The 22537-nt window shown below is 40.1% G+C and overlaps 1 protein-coding gene across 1 annotated transcript; it reads right to left on the reverse strand.

Annotated features, from left to right (window-relative positions):
* Nucleotides 1-6993: 6993 nt before the first annotated feature.
* Nucleotides 6994-9930, reverse strand: LOC110768211 (receptor-like protein 6). Its single transcript, XM_021971913.2, has one exon. It carries the CDS (start codon nucleotides 9928-9930, stop codon nucleotides 6994-6996), a length of 2937 nt encoding a protein of 978 aa, XP_021827605.1.
* Nucleotides 9931-22537: the final 12607 nt, after the last annotated feature.

A 22537-nucleotide genomic window follows, 5' to 3' on the forward strand; every position in this document is an offset into this window, starting at 1 on the left:
GCCCTTTTCCATTCGGCATTGGTCCAATCAAATCCAGTCCCCACTGTGCGAATGGCCAGGGGCCTGACATGGTGGTGAGCCCCTCAGGAGGTTGGTGTGGGATGGTGGCAAAGAGTTGGCAAGGTTTGCAAACTCGCACAAGTTGTTTGGCGTCGTCATTCATTGTGGGCCAAAAATATCCCCTACGTAATATCTTGGTGGTCAGGGATATTGCTGCAGAATGGTCACCACAAATCCCCTCGTGGGCCTCTCGTAGGAGCTCTCGCCCCTGGTCGGATGTGATGCATTTTAGGAGTGGCTGAGAAAATCCTCTCTTGTACAGGCAATCCTCCAACATGGTGTATCTTGTGGCCCGAAGCTTTAGGCGTCGAGCTTCGGCCTTGTCATTTGGTAGGGTACCGTTGGTTAGGAAGTCACGAATCGGAGACATCCAGTTAGGTCCGTGGTTGAGCATACTAACCTCCTGCTTCGTTTGGTCAATACTTCTTTCTGCAAGGAATTCAATTGGCACGACCCGTTTTATCTTTGATGTTGCAGCTGAGGCCAACTTGGCAAGAGAGTCGGCTCGGCTGTTCTTGGAGCGGGGGATTTGGCTCAGCTCATATGTCTGGAACTGTGATAGTAGGTCTTTTGTTTTTGCCACATATGCGATCATGGTATCATCTCGAGCCTGATATTCCTCGTTTACTTGGTTGACCACAAGTTGTGAGTCACTCCGTACTTGGATCTTTTTGGCGCCAAGCTCCTTGGCGAGGCGAAGGCCGGCTATTAAGGCCTCGTACTCTGCCTCATTGTTGGACGCCCGAAATCCTAATCGAAGTGCGTATTCAACTTCTGTGGCGTTAGGGGAAATGAGTACCAGGCCAGCTCCACAACCTTGTGAGTTGGAGGCTCCATCCACGTACAAGATCCAGTGGTGGTCGGCCTCTCTGATAGGGTTGGGAAGTGGAATATTATTCCCCTGCATGGATGGTGCCGAGGTGAATTCTGAGATGAAGTCTGCCATGGCTTGTGCCTTGATGGCTGTTCTGGGTCGATACTCGATATCGAATTCACCGAGCTCTATTGCCCACTTAATTAGCCTACCTGAGGTTTCGGGTTTTTGTAGAACCTGCTGAAGTGGCTGATCTGTAAGAATTCGGATCGGGTGGGCTTGGAAATATGGTCGGAGTTTTCTCGCAGAGACAACCAAAGCTAATGCTAATTTCTCTATGTCCGGGTATCGTGTTTCTGCGTCTAAGAGTGCTCGGCTGACGTAGTATACTGGGCGTTGAGTGCCATTGTCTTCTCGTGTGAGGACTGAGCTGATCGCCGATGAAGAGGTCGATACGTACAACGATAGTATGTCTCCCATTTCTGGTTTTGAGAGGATGGGTGCACGACCCATGTGTTCCCGTAAGTTGTCAAACGCAGCAGCGCACTCCTTTGTCCACATTATCTCTTTCCCTCTCCCTCTTAGAGCCTTGAAGAAAGGGAGACACCGATCTGTGGATTTAGAAATGAAACGATTCAGCGAGGCGATCCTACCTGTCAAACTTTGGACCTCCTTGCGAGTTCTAGGAGGGGTCTGATCGGTTCATAATTGTATATCATTTTGTACCCTTCTAGCTTATGATTTGGTTATGTTTTTGAGTTAAACTTGTGCTTTTAATCCTTTTTGTGTTTATCTTTCAGTTCATTGAGCTTTAGGTAATAATGATGGCTTTGGATAGTAAATGATGCAATCCATGCATGTTAGGGCCTAATTTGGATGAATGGATGAAGAGCTTAAAGACAAACTCAATTTTGGCTACAGTCCCCTGCCAGCCCAGTTCCGTAGGTCATATTGCAAGCTTTGTTTCAGCAACCTACACAGCTCGGATGAGGCAGCATTCTTCATGAAAGTTGTTCCAATGGGTGTGTACTATAACATATCCAAAATTCAGCCCCATTGGATAAATATGGAGTCTGTTACCTAGCAAACACAGAGCCATGCTCAGGATGGATTTTATCAGCGCGCAAAATGAGTTAGCAATTTGTTTTGGCCTTAACTTCCTCCTCCGACCTTGGATTGGCCCAAATGATATATGGCTGGAAAGAAGACATTCTGAACTTCAAGTTTGAGTGCTTAAAGTCTTAATTTGCTTAAGGGAAGCCCAATTCGTAAGCCCTTGAAGTTGCTGGTCATGCTGACCTCAGGATGAGCTATTGTTTCTGGTTGGAAGCTTGGTCATGGTGAGCTAGGCATGAGCTATTGAGCTGGTTGGAAGCTTGGTCATGGTGACATGAAGATGAGCTAGGGCTGCTGGTGGGATTTATTAGTGAAGTGCATCAACCATTTCAGATTTTATAATGCAAGTGTTGTATGCATTAGCCATACTTAATTCAGATTTTCAGCTTCCTTAGGCCTATATATAGTGAGGTTTCCCAAGCTTGTAAACACACCCCAAGGGGGGGAGCTCTCAAACACTTCTCTAGAGCTCCCTTCCCTTCTCTCCCTCAAATTCTCTTAGTTTCATTTTCTAGTTTTCAATTGTTGTAATGAAATATTTGTGCTGAAATTCTGCTTAAGTATTTCTTAGTTCTACTTTACTTTTCCTTATGTACATTCTTTCTTTAGTTTCAAGTTGAATTAGTTTCCAAGTTTCAATTATGGTTTTTGTTCTTATTCATTATGCTTATAAGTTAATATGCTTGTTTGAATGATTGATCACCATTTAGGCTTGCATGTTAGCTATCTTGGTTTGAATTAAGAGTATACACCATGCTTTAATTCGAATTGAACTATGAATAGGAAGAGTATGTATGGACATTCGACAACAGGGATTAGATACATGCTTGGTTGTTTAAATTGTTCTTCTATGCTTAATGGGTTCCTAATGCTTAATTTTAGGTTAGACAACAAATGATCAAATTAGGGAATTAGGAACACAAGGTTATGACCAAACACCATGGCTTAATCATACATTAGCTAGAATCAATCCGTTAATCTAATTGAACTTGGGAACTTATCTGCTTGAGTTAGTTATTTCTTTCTTCCTTGTTTTATTTATTTCCTTTCTTTTTCATTTCTGTTTTGTGTAGGAAAAATAAATTGGATCATTCAATCACCAATCCTCGTGGGATCGACCTCGCACTTACATATGCTATACTACCAAACGGCTCGTGCACTTGCGAGTATCACAAGTTGAGGATGCAACTGAATCCATTTTGGTGAAGCTGTATCTACGCAACAGGGTCATGTTGATGAGTGCCTGTATCTTTTCAGGATTGGCCTCTATACCCCGATGACTGACCAAAAATCCCAAGAATTTACCCGACCCAACACCGAATGCGCACTTGGTTGGGTTGAGCTTCATTCCGTAGTGTCGCAGGATGTTGAATGTGGTAGTCAAATCGGTGGTATGATGTTCTGCTTTGATACTTTTGACTAGCATGTCGTCCACATACACCTCCATGCTTTTGCCAATTTGTTCTGAAAATATGCGATTCACGAGGCGCTGGTATGTGGCGCCCGCATTTTTTAGGCCGAATGGCATCACCTGGTAACAATAGGTACCTCGATCGGTGATGAAAGAGGTGTTCTCCTGATCGTCTGGGTGCATGTGAATCTGGTTGTAGCCTGAGTAAGCGCCCATGAAACTTAGCAGCTCGTGACCGGCCGTGGCGTCAACCAACTGGTCGATCCGAGGTAATGGGAAGCTGTCCTTAGGGCACGCCTTGTTGAGGTCTGTGAAGTCGACGAACATTCTCCATTTTCCCTCGGTCTTCCTGACCATCACCACATTAGATAACCATTTAGGCTAATTCACCTCACGGATAAACCCATTCTTCTCAAGCCTATCGACCTCATCCCTTATTGCCTCGTATCTTGTCGGTGTGTGATTATCTCTGGGTTTATGCCTGTCATGTCTTCGTGGGTCCATGCAAATACATCTAAGTTGGCTTTCAGGAATTTGACAAGGGGCTCTCGAATCACGGTCGTCATCTTTGTGCCGATCTGGAGAAATCGTTCTGGCTGATCAGGGTAAACGGCTACCTTCTCTAACTCCTCCACTGGTTTTAGGTTTACGGGGTCAATCCCCTCTCTGGGGTCGAGCTCTAATGTTTTGGCAGGCACTGGGTGTTCTTGACCGCTAGTTAAGGAGAAAGTTTTTCTGTACAGTTTGGTTTTTAGTTTCACTGATGACGCGTAACATGTCCGAGCCGTGCTCTGACTTCCCCGGACACAGCCAACCCCTCCTGGTGTTGGAAACTTGAGCATGAGGCATTTGTGGCTAACCGTGGCGTCTAGACCTACCAGGGCCGGTCGCCCCAATATCACATTGTAGGAGGTAGGACAATCTACCACGACAAAGCTGGTTGTGGTGCTAGCGCATCGGGGGTGTGTTCCCATAGACAAGGTGAGGTGCATATGGCCGAGAGGTTGCACATGCCCTCCCCCGAAGGCTACTAGGGGTGAGCACCGTCGATCAAGCAGATCTCGGCTGATGCTGAGCATCTCGAACACATGGAGGAAAATGATATTGACTGAGCTCCCTCCATCAATGAAGACCCTGGCGATTTCGCACTGGGCTATTTCAGCAGTGATGACCAGGGGATCAGTGTGTGGGAAGTGGAGACCGAATTGGTCCTCCTCGGTGAATGAAATGGGCTCGCATGTTACTCTTGACATCTTTAAGGGGCGCTCAGTTGCACCTACTGACATAGCTTCGGTTGGGACCCTCACGGCGGTTCGGGCATAGCTCTTGATGGCTCGGTTGGAGTCTCCCGCCAATGTAGGTCCTCCCGAGATGGTGGCAATTGTCATCCTGGTAGTTGCCGGTTGAGGGTCTGCTTCCTGCGGTGCGACTGGCTCTGTTGGAATAGCTCTACCAGCTACGTACTGTTGTAGCCTACCTCGTCTAATGAGTGCCTCAATTTCCTCCTTAAGTTGATAACAATCGTCAGTGTGGTGGGCATGGTCCCGATGGTATCTACAATACTTGCTTTCATCCCTTCTCCCCCAATATGGGTGCTTACTTCTTCTTGGTGTAGGGAGCTCATCTGCCACCATGGCAAGATCTCTCCCTTCGTCCTATTGAGAGGGGTGTAGTTGGTATACCTATTGTGCTTTTCGGGTAGGCCTTCCCGTCGCTTCACAGCTCCGCCATAATCTTTCCTTTTAGCTAAGCGATCGTGGTGGCGATACTCGGGTCTAGCCTCTTCATTGGCGGCCCTTGATCCTGCCGAGGCCTTTCTGGCTAGGTTGAGTTGTTCAGCTCGAGAATAGCTAGTTGCTTCCCGAAGGAGATCTTTGTATGTCTCAGGCGGATTTCTGGTTAGTGAGAAGAAAAAGTCCCCCCCCCTGAAGTCCTCCTACCAAGGCGTTATGAGCCGTCGCCTCATCGCAGCCTTCGCACCTGGCATATTCGTTGTTGAATCTGGTGATGTAGTCCCGAAGTGTCTCGTCTGGTCGCTGCTTAACTGCGGATATGTCATTGGGGGTGTACAACCGGGTGGACATGATCATGTAGCGCTCCAAGAATACCTTCCTGAGTTCGGAGAATGAGCCAATGGATTCGGGGGTCAACCTCTTGAACCAGCTGGTGGCAGATCCCTTCAAGGTTGTTGGGAACAGCCGACACTTAGTTGCCTCATTGGCGCCTCGCCCTTCCATAGCATATCGGAAGTTATCTAAGTGAGCATATGGGTCTGACATACCCTCATATAGGGCAATCTTGGGGGGCTTGGAGTCCCTTGTCACCTTGGCATTGAGTAGCGCCAGTGTATATGGTAGTGGGATTTCCCCCTCCGGACCTTCAAGTATCCGAGCTGACCTAGATTTTTCCACCTGACCAAGGCGATCCCAAACACTTTTTAGTTCCCCGGTCACTAGATCCTTCAACATGACTTCGATGTCGGTCACTCCTTCTCTGTCGGTGTCGATCATCCTTTCCTTCCGAGCTCGTTTCTGGTTGAGAGCATCCCGGGCATCATATTGATCTTCTGATTCCACCTCCTCATCGAATGACAGGATCTGGTCTTCTGTCTCGGGTGGTAAGTTGGTTTTCTGGTGTTCTAGACCGCCTCTTATGCTTGCCTCAGTATCCAAGGCTTGATCTAGCTGTTCTCGCAGGAGCTTGTTTTGTGCGAGGAGGTTGTTGCTCAGCTCTTGCATCTTCCCAACTCCATCAATAACCTGGTCCATCTTTTCTTCTAGGCCGCGAAGCTGACCCCTTCCACTTCTCTTGGGTTGGGACGCTCCTAACTTCCTCCTCAACATGGTCCTTACTGGCAAAGATTTTGCTTAGGGGCTGAGCCAATGAATGTGGCTTAGTATGGTAAAGAAAAACGAGACCTTTTGTCTGCGTTTCCCACAGACGGCGCCAACTGTTGTATGTGTTTTTAGCACAGCCAACAGTGAGGCTTCAGCAGGGCTGAGACCTCCTTTATAGTACGGGTCCACCTGCACACAAGAAACAGAGGACCACCGTGAAGGGCACCGGTGTGGTACCGGCCAAACCCTCTCCGATGCTTAAGTTAGTGAACTTGTGGTAGTGAATATTTATGAGTGATTGTATGAATGAGCCCCCTCCTCTAGGCATGCCTGAGGGGCATATTTATAGTGAGCTGCTGGTATGGGTCCGTCAAGGACCCATGCTGTTCTAGCTGGAGGTCTCTGTCGTGCCCTTGGAATACGAGCGGGACATTCCTTAGTGGATTTGAGTCAGGCCCATGGGCGGTCGTGGTGACAAACAGTAGTGGACTGTGGTAAGGTGTCAGGGCGCACGTGATGACCTATACGTGATGGGAGGACGGGTATGATTTTTTAGACTTGGTAGGCGTAGTAAATCGGGTAGGATATTTTGGTATAATAGGCATAGTAAATCGGGTAGGACATTCTGGTATGCCGTAGTGAATTGGGTCGGCTATGATATATATCAACAATTGGTACTCTGACATAATACAATATTCATAGGAAATGAAAATTATATACAATATGAAAATATATAAACTTTTGGAACAATTTCTTCAAGCACGTCGCTGTGTGATTTCCACAGTTCTACGACGTTGCTTTCTTTGTACCACTTTCACAAGCCAATTTGGTTTTCCATTAGAGATTACAAGATATCCCACAGATATTCCAATTACCACCCCAGATGCATACCCCATCAACACTACCTTCCAATCAAAACCATTCCCATGCTCCAAGTCATCCTCTTGTCCGAATGATGGTGGTGGTGATTGATGTGTACCACATGTTTTAGAAAGTGGCAATCCACACAATCCTGTATTTCCACTATATGAATCATTTTCAAATGTATCAAATTGCTTGCCATGAGGTATGGGCCCCACAAGTCGGTTTTCTGAAACGTTGAACTTTGATAGTGATGTCAACTTTGTCAATTGCCCTGGAATCTCACCAACAAGTCCATTTGAAGAGAGATCTAACCATTCAAGATTGCTCAATTCCCCAAATGAGGGTGGAATTGTACCTGTAAGCTCATTATTTGAAAAGTTAAGCCCCTTCAATGATTTAAGCTTACCGATTACGTTTGAAATCTCTCCTATAAAACTGTTGTTTGAGAAATCTATAGTTGTGAAGAAAGTTTGGATCTTCAACATTTCAATTTCGAAGCCTTTAATTGTCACCACCACAGTGTCGTGATAGTAGCCATCTCCCATATATTTCAATTCATGCTCTTGTGAGTTTATCATGGCATCTAAATTTTCAAAATATTTTGTTGGCAAAAGACCGCTAAACAGATTGTGGGAGAGGTCCATGATGCGCAATTTTTGGAATGGAAACTTAGATTTCGGATTTCCTATTGCACCATGGAATTTGTTAGACCTCAAGATAAGAACTTGCAACTTGGGAAGAGATTCCAGCCAATTAGGGAAGGTGTCATGAATTTTGTTGTTTCCCACGTCTAGAACTTCCAAATCTCTACATGTGAGCAAAGATGGTGGCAAGGGTCCTTCCAATTGATTTCCATCAAGGCCAAGATTTCTCAAAATGTTTCCCTTAGAAAATGTCATAGGAATCATGCCATCAAATTTATTCTTCCTCAAATCCAAAACGGAGAGGCTTTGACTGAAGTTTCCTAAGCACTGATGAATTTTACCACTCAATTTATTATTAGACAAATCAAGGATTTGAAGTCTATTCAAGCTGCAAATGGTTGGGGGCATCTCTCCAGTCAATTGGTTGTTTGATATGAAAAAGAAAAATGTGGAAGGTGGTGGAATTGGAAGCTCTCCTTGGAGCGAATTGCTGCCAAGGTTAAGATATCGAAGGTTTTTCCATCGAAACTGTCTTACAGCACCTGTGAAAAAGTTGTAAGAAAGATCCAATTGCCTCAATGAATCTTTAGCCACATTGGACAACCATTTGGGAACCTCGCCTTGAATTTTGTTGTGGGAAAGGTCTAACGTCTCCAAGTTTGGTGAGGCTCTTAGAAAGTATGGGAACTCACTTATGTTGCAAGACGACAAAGCTAGGATCGAAAATTGAGGCCAAGTGTTGTTACTCAAATGGTGGAAACTCAAGGATAGATGGTTAGAGGAAAGATTAAGGTAAGAAAGACTTTGCAGTTTTGAAAACTTTTCAAACTCTACAATGCCACTCAAGTTATTGGATGATAGATCAAGCTCCGTAACCTTCTCAAGTTCAAAGATTGATCTTGGAATCAGGCCATGTAGCTTGTTATCACTGAAATCAAGTCGTGTCAAAGAATGACTAGATTGGAATTCAATGATGTCACCGCTGAGTTGGTTGCTTCCCACGCTAAGAACCTCCAATGATGGCAAACTACCTAACCAAGATGGTATTGTTCCATTGAGTAAGTTCTCAAATAAATCGAGCTCGGTTAAGTGTCGAGGAATAGGAACCACCTGTTGTTTTTCTGAAAAATCATATAAAGAAGAGATCGATGTCAAGTTTCTATCAACTTCTGGAAACTGACCAACATAATTGTTGCCACTAAGATCCAAGTTAGTGAGACTCTCAAGCTTCAGAAGCGACCATGGAATTTGGCCTCCAAAACCGTTATGTGAGAGGTCCAACTGCATGATTTGTGTGAGGTTACCAGGTAATGCAGGATATGGTCCTACAAAACTGCAATTTCTGAGAGACAAATCTCTCAAAGACTTGAAATTTCTTGTCACATGATGCCAATCTACTGAGATTCTAGTATAAGAGAGCCGCAAGGTTTCAAGTGGACTGCTCCAGTTAGACTTGGGGAAATAACCTGTGAGATTACGGTTATAACCTAAATATAGCAATCGAAGGTTTGGTCGGCGGAAAATGCTTTCTGGAAATTTTCCTTGCAAGTTGCACCTGGAGAGTCTAAGAGTGTTCAAAGAAGAAGACAGATTCTTGAAGGAATCAGGTACAACTGATGACATGTCAACAGTGTATAGATTAAGCTCCCTAAGATTGGTTAGGTTTTTTACAATTCTGTTGAAGCTAAGAGTATCTAGTCTCACATCAGGTAGCGAGAGATTGAGTGAAACTAAGTTGGAAAGGTGGGAAATTTCGGGGGGGACTGCCCCATTGAAATTAGAGAAAGAGAGGTCAAGGTAAGTCAAACTTTCAAATCCACCAAACTTGGACGAAATTGGGGAACCTCTGAAATCATTATCTGAGAGGTCTAACCTCTCGAGATGGCGAAGAAAGAATAAGCTGCTATTGGAATGGATATTGCCTTGAAGGCCACTAAGACCAAGGTTGAGACCGATCACATGACCAGTCACCTTTCCGCAAGTGACTCCCCTCCATTCGCAACAATCCTTGCCTTTCTCCCAAAAAATAGTCCTACTAGAATAGAAGGAGTTCTTGAATTGAAGCAAAGCAGAGCTATCGTCAGGATGGCATAAATGCCTTGAAGACAGAGAAGAAGAAGAGTTAGCTGATGAACAAGTATTAAAGAGCATGAAGAGGAGGCACATCCATGAAAACCAAGCCATCTTTCTTCCAAAATCCAAAAGTATATATATGTTTCTACTAAAAATGTTGTGAGCAACTCTATACTGGATATGTTGATATTTATAAGAAGCTTAATGAATACTAATTTCTCTTCTCAGCAGCCACTCCGAAATCCAAAAGTATATAACAAATTATTAAGTCTGACTAAGTCCACAGCAGCCATTCCGAAGACTTTGTCTATCTCTGTTAACGTCGCGGTAAGGTTTTTCTCCTGCAACAAAATTTCCACAGCCCTAATTGACCTTAATTCTTGGTCTCGTTGTGCTGATAAATTGACATTGCGGGTGAAGGCCTGCGTCTCTATTATCTAATTGGAACAAATTTGCACCAAGTCATTTGGTTGTCTTTGGTAAACCTTAATTTCTGCGTGTTAAAATGCGCACCTTAATTTTCAAAGACTTCAGACGAATAAATAAATAAATAATTTCAAGACTTGCTAAGCAGGGAACAAGTAATCATAAATTAACCATCAAAGTCGTTCTTGGTGGTTTCGCTTGTCTTTTCACTTTCTGTCTCTACCTGAATGACTATTTTCTAGGCCTTAGGCCTTTAGTTCAATATCTTAATGAACTTTCAGAGCAAATTCATACAGGTAAAAAAGGAAAAACAAAAAGAAAAAGAAGCAGGGTTGAGAAAGAAAACAGTACTCTCAAGAAAAAATGGTTTACTGCACAAAACAAACATGTTAATGTTATACATTAATATCATTTGGTAGAGATTTAATTCTTAGCTAGCTGCTACACCAATTTGAAGTGCTGACAATTGACATTGAGGGTGAAGGCCTGCGTCTATTCATGTAATTGGAAAAAACCTAACTGATACAATAAGGAAAAAACCTAACTGATACAATACTACATCAATTACATGTACAATCAGCATCTCAACACAGAAAAAACTAAAAAATTCGGAAAAGACTTAGATCTGAAAAAATACATACCTCAACATTGATGCAAGCTCCAATCCACCTCCAAAAACCACAAGAAATCGTGACGCAACACAGAAGCACGGGTAAAGGGAAATCGAATGACAACCCTAAAGTTCGATGACGCATTTTAAATTCACTTCGATGACACGTTTTAAAATGAGTGCTGCTATTTTCACCCACCTGTCCTATTTTTCCACCCACAATATAGATTTTAAAAAACACAATCTTATTTTTTCACCCACCAATATTCCTAAAATACCTTTTAATTATTACCTCATTTCCTCCCTCCTTTTATTCTCTCTGCTCATGTCTTCTCTCTCTAACGCACCACACATCTCTCTCTCATTTTTGCTGTATCTTATTTTCCATCCCTCACGCTTCATCTCTCTCTTTCATGTTTACTATACAAACTAAAACTGTTTTTTGCTATATCTTTTTTTTTTGTTTTGTTTTTGTTTTTTTTTGTAAATATGGATTCTGTGAATATAATCATATTTATGCTCTTAGGTTCCTAATATTGTAAATAAACTCTTTCTTCAAAGTTATCCAAGGACCATAAATCTACCAAACTTTGTAGTAAAAAATATATATATAAAACACCCGTGCAAAACACATGGGAATGTCAAAGAGTACAAAGCCAAATAGATAAGGAAAAACAATAGTACTCGCCCAATTCACATGTCTCACTCTCAAATTTGTTAAAAGACCAAGTTCAATAATCATCAGATGCTATTGTTTCTCTGGTTATGACAGCAGACCTTGTTTCTCTTTCTTTTTCCTTAAGTCCTTTTAAGTCATTTTACAATAAGGTTAAATTTGTCTTTAAAAATTTAAAGATAAGATGGGTGGGAAAATAGGACAGGTGGGTGGAAATAGCAACACTCTTTAAAATACGTCATAGATAATGACATTTAATGACGTGGATTTTCGATGAGTCATTAAAACTGTGTCATAAAAAGACATTTTTGTTGTATAATTGATGCTCAAGCATGATTTTTCATATTTGAAGTCCAATTTTCTGATTTTGAATTTCTTCCTTTTTTAAAAAAATTTCGTATAAACAAGCCCATGTTTTTTTCCTACATGAAAACGAAAAAATTCAATAACATGGAACGATCACCTCAGCATTTTGCCGACCACCATGTCCTCCACCTCTTGGAGCCATATAGAGCTAGACTTTTTTTTTGGCACAAGGATTTCATAGTGCAGGTCAAAAGCCTGCTCTGATACCAACTGATGCAGCGGAATAAAACAAAAGTTCGAACAAATTTAACTCCATTGATTCTAAGAATACCATGAATTAAAACTCTAATATGTTAATTATGAGAATATACACAAGAAAAGAGTAAAGAGATGAGAGAAAAATCTCAATCTTCATTCAATAAACAAGCATAAACTCCCTTTGAAGTCTACTAGCCAACCAGCTTTAATAGCCAACACAAAAACAAACATTTGGCCCCATAATTAAAACATTATTGCAATACTTATAGTAATTAAAACCCAGTTCTTCAGAAAGCATTTTCTTCAGGATAAAATGCATATATGGATAAGCAGGGGTATCGAGACACAAAGGTCAAACCCAGTTCAATGAAAAAGAAGACAAAATTCAACACTAACATCCTAAGGCATCAAAGTATTTATATTTTTTAATATGTATAGAAATATTGTAGCATTGGTTAATTAATTAACTTCATACAAGATTGTGTAGCACATTGGGAACCTTTTTTTCCATTTGATAGTACTCGATCAGCCAGAAATAGGGTTTGATCGATCAACTGTCTTTTGTTAAAGATCATGAAGCTATGATCAACAGAAGATCGTAAGTTTGGTCAAATACACACATGGTGTCAACAAAAGTTCTGTTACATTACCAAGAAGCTGGATCAGATTGTTTTAAAGCAATCATGAAAAGTCAATTAGGTGATGCCTTAGCAGTCCAACCTTACATGGCAAAGTAATTATGAAGTTTATACAAGTGCTAACTGAGCAATGGACTACGTGAAGTACGGCTCAAAACAACACATCACATGTCAACCTATGGCAAGCTCCATATGACTGCATTATACTGATGATAGATGCGGAGAGAGAGGGGCTAGCTAACCCATTATAGGTAAGTTTTTGCCTGAAACAAGAGTAGCAAACCCAATCGGCAATAAAGCTGCATTAGCAAGAAACAAACTAACCTAACAGGCTGACAAAAAACAACCAACATACAAGCACCAACTCAAACTAAATCAAAAGGAACGAAGAATGTAGACTGCAAAACCAGGCCCCAAAATACAAAACATGGGAGCTCCAACCAGCACATCAGACAAAGAAATCAGCGACCAAAGAAAAACTTTCTCTAGGACCAGAAGTAGCTAAATCATAGGATTGAGGCACTGAAGCATAGCTTTCAATCTTACCTGCCTTCAAAGAAATAATGCAGTAATACCAAAGAAACTGCTGCAAGAACTATGAAGCAAGCAACATCCAGAAAATACAGCCAAGCAATCAACTAGCTGCAATGTAGAAGCCTCCGAACAACAATGTAGAAAATTGCATGATTGGCAAGGCCTTCAATTGCAACCAACTAGTGCATAAAAAGCTTAAGTTGCTTGCCACTCTGAAAAACACCTTAGTAAGCCAATACAGCAGATTCAGAGCTAACGGGGGCACCCAACTCATTGGCAAACCAAAGAAAAACAAAAGCAAGAGTAACTAAGGGAATTCCAAGAAACTACAAAAACATCAGTATGCAAAATTCATTATGATTAGAAGAAAGCCTGGTGTTTTCTTCAATCCACATTAATAAACAGCAGCAGCTCAGCACAATTTACTCAATGACAAGAAGCTGATTTCCCTTTCCACTGGCTGCAGCCCATGTAATAAAATACAACTAACTCAATCTCAGCAGCTACATACCCCATTTGCCCAAAAGAATTGTCTAAAATGTCTCCACTAAAGCTGCAATCAAAGAAAAATTGTGGTGGTAATTGAGTTGGACAGTACACAAAATACAGCATTACCGGGAGATAGACGAACTTATTACCATATGAAGACAAGTTATCATTTTACATTCTTAATCACATTATATTTTGTACAAATAGATAGACAAGAGCCTAGAGCCTAGAGCAATTCATTACAACAAAACTCACAATAGCATCATCTTCATGTAGAATTCATGTAGACGAACACGAACAAAACTGTTCGTTTCACTTTGCAAAACCTAAGGGAAGGTGTCGTATAGTAGTGTAGCTCGGAAGTCCGAGTGTCGTTTCCACAGAGAGCGGTGTAAAGAAAATAACAGAGATGAAAAAGAACAAGTGTGATTGAGAAGTAGATTTATGCAAGATTTGATTTAAAGAAAATTCAATTGATTAAAACACTAAGGCATTGGGGTTCCACTTTTAACATAAGCATGCAACTCTTAATAATTTGATCCACAAAATATTTTCCAATGTAGTTGTTCAAAATAATTAAAGCTCTTTTTAATTTCCTTTAGAAGTATTCTAAGCATAACTTGTACCATTGGCAACAAACTATCAAAAAATAATCTTCATCAAAATTCTATTAATCTAAGTAATTCTCTTCTCTTTTAAAAGCATGAAAGTTTTTACTACACAATGGGAAAAACATGATTGAACCCATGAAATAGATTATCAAACATTCATCAATTAATTAAAAAGAAAACTACAAATTCCATTTGAACAAAAACTACAAATTCACATTAAAGCTTAAGTTTGGATCAAACTAATAAAAATTACACACTCATATTAAAAGCTTTCCCCCTAGCCTTAGCTAGGGAGTTAGTTCCCCATAAAATAAAACTAAAACAGAAATTTAGAACTAGAAGAATTGGAGGAAGGAGAGAGAGCTCAAGAGAAGATTGTGAGCTTGGTGTGTGTTTTTTTGAAGCTTGAAGACTTCTCTATTTATAGGGCTAAGAGGGAGGAACATCATGATGAATTCCAACACCACTATTCCTATTCCAATACAATCCATAACTCCCACTTCATCTTGTCTAAGTTAGTGTGGTTGGAATCAATTCCATCCCATACTTCCATTGTTGAATTGTTTGCTTTCATCCCATACTTCTTAGTGGCTTTCATCCTCTTTTGGCATGGGTGTGGCACTTTATTCATTCTTTTCAATTCTTTAGCTGCTGCACCTCAAGCTTTCTTCACATGGGTTTTCAAAGGTGTTCAATTATAGTTGCCCTTTTGCTGCCAACCCATGTGGGTTTTCTTTTGGTTGCTGGAAAAAACGATTCTTCTGAACCAGGCTTGGTGTAGGAAGGCCTGAGGTTTCAATATGTATCCAATGGGGCTCAAATTTGGATATGTCATAATAGACACCCATTGGAACAACTTTTATGAAGAATGTATTCTCATCTGAGGAGTAGAAGTGAACGTTTTGGGCCTTGCAAGTTGACTTCCAGAAATGGACTGGAATTGGCTTCATTTCATTTCTTTCTTTTCTTTTTGCTTCACATGCATGCACATTTTTTCTCCTTAATAGCTCCAACATGCACCTATATAAAATCATGATATTAGAATGTAACAATTATTGCCCAATTGATAAGAGTTTGGGTGCCACTTCAAGGAGAGATAACCAAATAGAGAATTCAAATGAATTAGCCTATCTTTCAATGAAGTACAAATGGATTCTTAAAATGCAATGGAACATTCTAATTGGTGCAAACTTCATTAAAATAAAGTACTAACAAATATAGATTAGGGATAGAAATTGTAATAATTATGTGTTTATCAAAAACCACAACAAACATAAACCAAGGTGGTTGGTGTGAGTGGTTCGGCACTCTCATTCCTTAAGAGAGGTCAGCGGTTCGATCCCTGCTCTTGTACGGAGTCACCACTTTGGCCAACACTTTACCCCTTACGGGCCGACCCGGTGTGAGTGGGGATTAGTCTGGGTTGTGGTTAAGGCTTAAAGGTGCCACCCATAGTTGGGGCCCATCCAGGACCACCTCATGGTTCAGACCAAAAAAAAAAAAAAAAACCACAACAAACATTACACCAAAACCATCATCAAATGAGGAACAATATTAACACGAGAATATCAAGGCACAATCTTGTAAGTTTTCATTTTATCAATCCAAGAAACAAAGGAGTTCCTGGAGTTTCTGAACCCTTCAAATCCATGCTCCTTACTCTTATTCATACTAGACAAGAGAGCTTCTCCACCTAATATAAGATCCAAAAACCACCACACTCCCACCTCCTCCAACTTTGTGGGCTGCAGCTGATTCTCCCTCACTATCTCTTCCCATACACCACCTTTGTCCTTCATCATCTCCACCAAGCCCAAGTTCTCACCCTCCTCAAACCCGTAGTTCTCAATGCCAAACTACTCAGCCAACTCTTCCAAGAAATAGTTCCACTTGAACACATCCCCATTGTTGATATTAAAAGTTTCATTTTGGGCATAGGGGTTGTCACGCCCCAAACCACGGATTGGGTTAAGACGTGATTCACACATTAATTATAGAATTTAATAAAAACTATAACTAAAATGTGAAGAAACATTTAAATAAATAGAATAAATATTTCACATAGAATTTTCAGCGAAAACGATAACATCTGAAATCTTACATTTTTACATTATTTTACAAGTTAGAATTACTTAAGAGTTCGCTAAAAGAGTAGCTCATTATTCAACCACAAGGTATGTTCACAATACACTTTATAGACATGCCAAAATCATCACAAGTCCTAGATTTCAGGTTCAGTACTTGAAAATATGTTAGGGGTGAGCGAAACCACAGCTCAGTAGGGACATAAACCTTTTCACGGTAAATTGATATAACTAAATTAAGTGACATACAATCACACAGTCAAATATCATATTATTAATAATAATGCATGAATGCTCTTCATCTACTCTCGTTAATTCATATAACTAGACAAGCATACCTGCACATCCCATACCATGTTTATACCACTTGGTCCCGAAAGCCCATTTATATGAACTAACACCCATCTCAATCATCCCATAATTTGCCCCTTTTGTTAGTCATCTTGTCTAACTCCCTGTCGCTAGTCCCGCATCACCCAATAAAAATCATGTACACTGTGGGATCTCTGAGATCTGGTACCTACGAAGAGTTGAACTCAACTACACAAAAGATCATTTCCATTACCCTCTTTTACATCATTATTTTCTCAATCCAACAATTCCAGCCAATTTCCAGGACATGATATAATTATGTCTTTCACATATCCTATATATCTCACAACAATGTAATCATTTAAAATATCACCAATGTATATATAATTATGCCAACACTGTTCAAATGGTTAACAACACATAAACTGACAGGACCCGCCCTGAATTCCTCAGAATTCGTGACGAATCCTATGGTATTTCTGACATTAAACTGATGTCGGGCCCAGTTACTAACGATATAACCTCTTTTCCAAATCAAGGAAAAGAGGGACGAGACTTTCTGCAGAAATTTCGACAGGGTATCCCTTGAAAAACGGACATTTACCAAAATTTTCACCTGTAAAAATCACAGTTTAAGAAACCAATTGCTAGCGCACACAATGCAATATCACACAGTTTACAGAATAGGCTTCTATCCTTCAAATAATTCAAAGCAGAACCACCAGCAATGCTCTTAAGTCAAATAATACATTAACAATGAAATTAATTAATCCAAACAATTTTATGAATACCCACTGTAATCAACATAAAATAACTTCCCAATTTTCACCATGTGATGTATACCATCCAAACACAATCGCAAGTAGCTTAAAGACTCGGGCCCAAATCGTACATCAATCCAAAACGGGTATCATACCTGTCTTAACCACAAACACCTTTCAACAACACCCACTTAGTCAAATGGAAATATGAATAATCATTCAATCACGCCTCGGTTTCAATCGAGCTTCAGGACCATCGACAAAGTCAAAACCAAACTCATCAAAAACAAAAGAAGTAAGACTATATCCAAATGACCAAATTAAAGTTCCAGAAATAAACTTTAGTTCGCGGCTGCACCTGAGTGAGACCCCAGGCTACCTACGTACCCTTACTGAGGGATCAAGTCACACGTAGTTCTTTAATCACAATCACAATTCAGATTATATACGATTATTTAAAGTAATACCAACAACTAAATTTAGATTCATTACAACATCAAATTCGACAAGGCAACCCCTGAACACTTTATGAGTTCCTTTCCTTTTATCAATTCTTTCCTCGCAATCATACCATATCCAAGGCGTATGTTGCCGAACAACACTTCCCAATCCATGACTTAAACATTCATACCTGTGCAGGGTACTCACAAAGCACAAATTCAAGAATCTCAACCCGGAAACAAATCCACATATATATATATATATATATATATATAAATACACACATCTCACACCATCATCATGTACCAGGGAAAAACAATCCAATTCGGGGATCGTTTGACTAGACCACATGGAGGAATCCTCAACAACCATGTGGCCAGGGACGAGCCATCCATCCAGGGGACTGGGCTAACCAGCACGCACAGCAGAATCCTCAATACTTGTGCGCCTGTAACAAGTCCTATGCTCGCAGACTAACCAGCTATACATTTTCATGTATCCAAGTACCCATGTCCACTGTTTCCAAGTATTAGTATTCAAGGGGAGGTACATATGATAGTACACATCATGTACCGGGGAAAACAATCCAACGTGGGAATCATTTGGCTGAACCACATGGTGGAATCCTCAACAACCGTGTGGCCAGGGAGGAGTCGTCCATCCAAGGGACTAGGCTCACCGGCATGCATAGCAGAATCCTCAATACTCGTGTGCCTGTGACAAGTCCTACGCGCACAGACTACCCCGCTAAGGATCTACGGTAACACCCCGTCAAGGATGCCCGGGTTCCGACATAACCAAACCATATCCACAGTTTTCCAAGTATCCATCCATTCCAGATTCAGTAACCAAGAAAGCCCACACGCCGGAATATCCAATGTCACATGTGCGTATAGTGATCAGGGAAGGTACATATGATGGTGAGGTTTATAACCCTTATATAAATATTATAAAAATAATATTCCCTTCCTTAATTCAACTTTCTCCAAATATTTATTCATAGTATAGAAAATAAACTCTCAAGCATATATTCTATAAAGACCCAAAAATAATTCAAATAGAAATCAACACTTGTTTACACATAGTTTCCTTAAAATATTGTATCCCATAATTAGCAATAGACTTTCGCAAATAACCCGATATTACCCAATCCATATACTTTATTAATAATCATAATAATATTAATTAATGATAAATAATAACCTTTAGAGATCCCATATCCTCATTAACCCATATTGAATCCATTTTCAATCAAAACTCATTATGCAAGAAATTCCATATTAGAAGAACGAAGTACACTTAAAGACAAACATCCACGTATTTACTAATAATCATAGTTGAGACCCAAAACTCACTTTCACAACCCATCAATCAAGTATTCCATACTCATCTATTCCATAACTTCAGTTATCAAACTAATATCCAAGAATTCCAAACGATACTATTGTCACGACCCGATTCGAAAATAAGGAATATTCCCGAATCATGGTGTGAGTCATACCATAGTCATAAGAATAAAATCCTACAACCATGATATGATGAGAAATAGAGCCACAAATAATACAAATTTACTTAACATCACAAAATCAGAGTCGCAGTAGCTCATACTTAAATACACACTAAGATCTTTATCAAGTGGTTGATTACTTGCAAAACATTAATTACACAAATCAACAACAAAAGCCTAGCAGCTTAGTTGAAACCCACTTCCTTAAACTTCGTCTTGAATCCTGCACAATCTATTAGGGTATGAGCATTCTAATGTCCAATAGAGTACCGTCAAACCCCTCAAGGTCAGCTATCACAATTAATCAAAGTGTCATGCATCAAACAACACAAGATATATAAATTATGCAATCAAACCAGATAAATAAATTTGCATATGCGGTGATGCCATGAACTCACTCCCTTCTAATCCCACTAATTCATACCTTAAGGCAACAAGCCTGCATGTCCCATACCATGCGTTTTACCACAGTGGCTCCAAATATCCTAAAATATGAACTAGTGCCCATCTGTCCCTTAGCCCATTTTTATTTTGTTTATGAATTTCTCAACTTTCACTTTTCATTAGAAGCCCTGCTCCCATCACCTCAATATATTCAAGCCCTGCTCTCGTCACCTAAATATATTCCACATTTTTTTTACTTAGATATATCTAAGGCCTTCTCCCACCCCTTAGATATACCTCAAACGACACACACACCCACACACCACTGTATTTATGATGCATATGTAATGCAGCACAAACATCATTTCTCTCTGCGAAATAATAATACAAATAATAACAATAATATATCAGGCTTAATCACATAAATAATAATATTCATCCAACGCCAAAAATAATATCCATGGAGAAACATCAATAATAATATTCACATAACATCAAATAATATTCATCGAGCAAAGCAACAATAATATTCATATTTATAATACTATATATAAGCACAAAGATTAAAAGTGACATAGGCCACTCATCATGAAATCAAGAAACCCTACCTCACGTCCGACTTGTTAGATTACCGAATTACCCTTCCAATCCTTCTGTTTCCACTTGAGCCTAAATCGAATAATAAGGACAAATAATAATTAGTGCTTTTGCTTAACATAATTTTTGGTCAAAAAGTTACGGGTCTCGGATGGTCTTGAAACCAATGTTAATGGACTTAAAACAAAAAACTAAGTTAGGGAGGATGGCGAACGACACCAACATCGCACCACATGTGCTGAAAACGCATATGGCGACTGCATAGATCGTCTTCCCCAAAAGACCATTTTTTCCCCTATTTTCCACTTCATTTTTGGCCTAAGACTATACTCAAATTGAGGCTTGTAACCTTAGCTTTCTACACATATAAAGATTTTTGAAAATGGAGCTACGGTTAGTGAGAAATTCAAACCCAAGACAGACCCAAAAATTTGAATTTTTGTTTTCAAGCTTCCTCTGTTTTGGCTAACTTCACTCCAATATTTGATCCCCCAAAACTTAACCAAAATCAGTGAAATCAAAAGGGTTTTGACCCTTGCTATTCCTAGTTTCCAAAACATCAAAACCTTTCAAAAATTACTTCACAAATCAAAGGAACACAAGAGCCAAAGTAAGGCCCATGAATTGAAATTTCCAGAAAAAATACAAAGTTCCAAAATTTTCTCAAACGTCTCTTTCAACACACCTCAAATACCATCCATAAGGCTCGAAATCATACTCCAACTTCATATCCTTGGCTTAAGCTTCCCAAAAACAAGATTTGGATCTAAAGTTTGAACACCCAAACCTAAAATTTTATCAACACACCCAAAATCCGAAAATCTTGATTTCAAAATTCTTTTTTTGATTTTCTTATGCCTTAAAAGGTTCATAAATGATTCTCCAACTCAAATACAACTACAAATCTACTCAAACAATTAATTATACAAGAACTCAAGAATTGTAGAACAAGAATCCCACCTTTCATCCTTCCAATTGCTTCAACACTTAACCATTTTCTTTTCTACCTCTCACATTTCTTTCTTAATTCTCTCATGGATGTAATTGTAATAACCTCCACCTCCCTTATTTCCAAGTATTCTCCTCTCTTCTTCCTCTTCTTCTTCTTCCTCTTCTTCTTCTTCTTAGTCTTCTCTCTCTCTCTCTCTCTCTCTCCCATTATCTTCTCCCTCCCGTCAACAACTCACCTCCCTTAGCTCTAAAAAAATTCAGCTTCATTAAGGAAGATACCTTAGGCTAGGCGAGTCATAACTTTAGGCTAGGTGACTCACCACTTTAGGGATTGAAAGCTTGAGGCAAGGGGGGAAGAATGGGAGGAGGGTGGTTTGATGCCCTCCACGTTTCAGATTTTTTTTTTTCCCTACAAGGTTATTTTGGTAATTTTTCACACATGGGTATTTTGGTCATTTTAGCCCAAAATTCATAAACGATTCCTACGTGTTTGTTGAGTCGACTACTATCGTACTACCTAAGAATCATAATGGTCTCACCTCAATTTCTTAAATGTCCTTTGAAAAATTCACAAAATGTTACATAAGGGCATTTTTATCCAACTTGAAATTACACACTTAATCCAATAGTCTCAATCCAAAATCACTTGATAAAATACCCATAATCATTCTTCACTATAATATTGTTTTTCACTTAAATATGAAAATTCACCTTGAATTTTTCGGGGTATTACAACTATAAAACAATCTCATAATCCCAACATAATCAACATAACTCAAATAACAGCCAAGACTTGTTAATAAAGTCATTCTAATACTCCTCGAATGGTGAAACTACCTCGGAAGACTCATGGTCAACTGAGGGGTCAAACTACCCAAACTTGGTCAACCGGGCCCACGGGGCCCACGACCTCCGATTTCCGATCCGAAAGTTCCTACGGGTTCAACAGGGTTTATTATACATGTCCTGCAAGTTTGGTCCTAATCGAACGGTTGGATCGCTCGCAATCGCATGATCAGACAGTTATCGTTTAACGCAAACTTTAAGTCATTGAATCGGAGTATCCGGGACTTCGATTCACGATCCGCGAATTCCTACACGATCCTAGAGGTGTCTAGATCAACATATATGAA

The sequence above is a fragment of the Prunus avium genome, chromosome 4 (genome assembly GCF_965620075.1).
Source record: "Prunus avium chromosome 4, drPruAviu1.hap1.1, whole genome shotgun sequence".
Lineage (NCBI taxonomy): Eukaryota > Viridiplantae > Streptophyta > Magnoliopsida > Rosales > Rosaceae > Prunus > Prunus avium.